This window comes from Sardina pilchardus, chromosome 23 (genome assembly GCF_963854185.1).
Source record: "Sardina pilchardus chromosome 23, fSarPil1.1, whole genome shotgun sequence".
NCBI lineage: Eukaryota > Metazoa > Chordata > Actinopteri > Clupeiformes > Clupeidae > Sardina > Sardina pilchardus.
This window is the reverse complement of record NC_085016.1, coordinates 11229798-11233106: the sequence shown is the minus strand read 5'-3', so window position 1 is coordinate 11233106 and position 3309 is coordinate 11229798. Positions and strand designations below refer to the sequence as shown.

At 41.0% G+C, this 3309-nt stretch overlaps 1 protein-coding gene across 1 annotated transcript; it reads left to right on the top strand.

Annotated features, from left to right (window-relative positions):
* The first annotated feature begins 685 nt into the window (after positions 1-685).
* Positions 686-2528, top strand: LOC134071668 (uncharacterized). The gene is made up of 2 exons (XM_062528471.1): positions 686-1404; positions 2040-2528. The coding sequence occupies exons 1-2, from the start codon at positions 814-816 to the stop codon at positions 2373-2375; spliced, it is 927 nt and encodes a 308-aa protein (XP_062384455.1). The 5' UTR covers positions 686-813; the 3' UTR covers positions 2376-2528.
* Positions 2529-3309: the final 781 nt, after the last annotated feature.

The window sequence follows — 3309 nt, the reverse complement described above, 5'->3', positions numbered from 1 at the left end:
AGAACTATTTTTTCATAGTTTTCCAAGAGACACAGACATGTGTGATGTTGGACCATGTTTTTACATTTAGCCGAGATAGCACACCAATCGTTCTCTTACCTGTGTTATAATTGTGTTATAGAGGCTGCCCTCTATCCTATTGGCCTATCCTTTTATACTGATCTAAGGATCCAATTTCCTTTAATAGCTGATTATCGACATCGGCCGTCGTGAAAATAGTGAAGACTCAAGGATTTTTGTTAAGCCACCAGCACTGTTATCAAAGCAGCTCCAATTGTATATGATACTGTGAAAGTAGTGCAAGAGCAGGTGTACCACCTCAGCCTCGTTTTCGCACTGACCTAAGCACATTCCTATGGAAGCCCATTTCCGCCAGGGAGATTAAAAAAAAATTGAGATAAAAAGTCGAAATTTTGAGATAAAAAGTCAAAATTTTGAGATATAAAAGTCGAAATTTTGAGATAAAAAGTCAAAATTATGAGATAAAAAGTCAACATTTTGAGATAAAAAGTCAAAATTTTGAGAAATAAAAGTCGAAATTTTGAGATAAAAAGTATAAAACCACCAATGTTAAGGCAGATCATTGAACATGGAGTGGCATCGTTACGTTACGTATTACGAATGTACACAAATGATGAAATTATGGCAGTATTAGCTAAGGAGCATGGTGTGGTGCTGAGCCGGCGGACTTTAGAAAGATTTTTGAGAAAGAACAAATTGTGGCGCAGAAAGAACAAGACAGACCCAACAGAGGTAGCAGCTTTCATTGAAGCGCAGTTACAGACTTCTGGCCAGTGCCATGGGTATCGGTGGATGCACCAGAAGTGTTGGATGAACGGCATTGTGACAGACAGGGAAACGGTACGCATCCTTATGCGATTGCTGGACAGCGACGGAGTGGAATTGAGATCCAGACACCGATTGCGCCGCAGAGTATATCACAGCAAGGGACCGAACTACGTCTGGCACATTGACGGCTATGATAAGCTGAAGCCTTTTGGTATTGCAATCAGTGGATGCATAGATGGTTTTTCAAGACGAGTCATCTGGCTGGAGGCCTACAAAACTAATAACGATCCAAACGTAATTGCCGGGTATTTTATGGACGCTGTAGTTAGGACTGAAGGCTGCCCTGAAAGAGTAAGGTTAGATATGGGCACGGAAAATGTTCGACTGGCTGAAATGCAAAAGTTTCTGCACTTCTCAGATGGTCAGGTTACCGACCATGTTACGGTTGGTCCAAGCACTGGTAACCAGCGCATTGAAAGGTGGTGGTTAACTCTGCGCAGCCAGTGTGCGCAATTTTGGATGGACATCTTTGACCAACTACGCTGCGATGGTCACTTTGCTGACACCTTCTTGGACAAATCACTGGTTCGGTTTTGTTTTCTTTCCACAATTCAGGTAAGTAGGCCTAAGTCTCACAATATTCACTGCTTTTAATATTTTAACTGCATTTCTCTGCATGCTGTAATTTGTTGTATTTTTGTTGTAAGGCTACTTAGAGCCATTTGCGGGTGGCATGTTCGGACCGCTTAAAAGCAGGAGTGGAAACTGCTAAGGCTATGGGCTTCCTCAATGCCTTCCTTTCTGTTATTTTCCCATTCAGCAATGCTTTGTTTTACTAGCCATGCGATAATCGACAACCTTCGCACATTTTTGTCTCTTTTTAGCAGCCTGTATGCTACATACCAGACAGTTGAAAGGTCTAGCCTATGTCTAATAAGAACTGGAATGCCTAATGAAGATTTTAGGAAGCACGACCAGTTTGGCCATGTGCATAGGCTCCTATATCTAGTAGCCTGGAATGCAAATTGCCTACTAAAGGTTGAGGCATGTTTCAATACATGCCACATTCTATTTACAAGGTGTACGGGCCTTGGACCTGATTTTAACTAAGTCTCACCTTCTACACCACGTTACACATATAGACAGTAATTTTACTTTCAAAAGACAATAATTGCATGTAATGTAGGCCTACATAATGTACAATGCATTCAATTGTGGAATTAAGTTGTCTGAACCAACTTGTTTACCAGGAAGAACTGGATGAGGTCGCATCAACATGGAATGAGCACAGGATACGCAGAGTACATGACTCAAGAAGTCCTCATGGTCGTCCAGCAATCATACATGCAGTGCCAGAGCTCTACGGTGCCACGGACTACAAGTATCGCCCTGGTCTGGATAAGATTGAGGCCTGTTTGACAGAATGTGTTTTCAAGGACTTCCCATGTGATGAGGATGTGTTCCATATTTGTGTGGATCTGATGTCAGAGCATAATTTGTCATTGACAAATGATGTATTTGAAACAGTCAATCTGTACATCACACTCAGACAGCTGATCAACAATGATCTAGATGTAAATGACTAACTTTATTGCATCTGGGTCCATGCAGTTCTTCAGGGGTGTTTTTTTTTGCTTTGCCCATTGCCCATCAAACCAATTGAAACATAATTGCTATACAGTTAAACTTTAATTCCCATTTATTCAGAAAGTAATAGAATTTGTAATAAAATGCATGTTTTATTGTCATGCCATTCACTATTTGCAAAACATAATAATGAAGAACAAAAAAAATCAACATCCTTATGTATGAAATTATTTCTTCATTTATTAAGAATTTAATTTTAATCACAAAATACCATAACTTCATAGAAACTATAATTTCGACTTCCGGTTATGGCGTTGGGCTAGGTGGACGCGTGACAGAGCTCTCCCAACCTAAAATGTAACTACTAATAGTCGGACAATTAAAAATATTGCTTTCAGCGCTAATAAGCAGCCACTTTTGTGTTTAAACCGATTTGGTAACTAATATGCCGTCAAATAAGCCTCCTAAACCTCAGAAGATGACCGCAAAGTTGGACTCTAGCCTAGCAAGGCAAGCATCAGCATCCGAGGCTAGTGAAAACTTAGCTAACTCCAGTCAAATTCTCACTGCTATCGAAACGATGAAGGAAGATTTCGTGTCGAGATTCGATACTCTGCTCGGCGCCACTCAAGAAATACGAGGTGAGCTGAAAGAAATTTCAGGACGCATGACAGAAGTCGAGGAGAGAATTAGCACTACTGAAGACGAAATCACGTCCATGAGGGCTGGGTCTCGAAAGATGAAAACTACATTGGAAGAACTGACTCGAAAAGTGGATGACCTAGAAAACCGGGCTCGTCGTTCGAATCTTAGACTGGTTGGCCTCCCTGAAGAGAAAGAAGGGTCTGACATGTGTGCTTTTCTTGAAAACATGATCCCCGAAGTGCTTGGTGAATTCCCAAAGCCCTTACTCATTGAACGGGCTCATAGAAT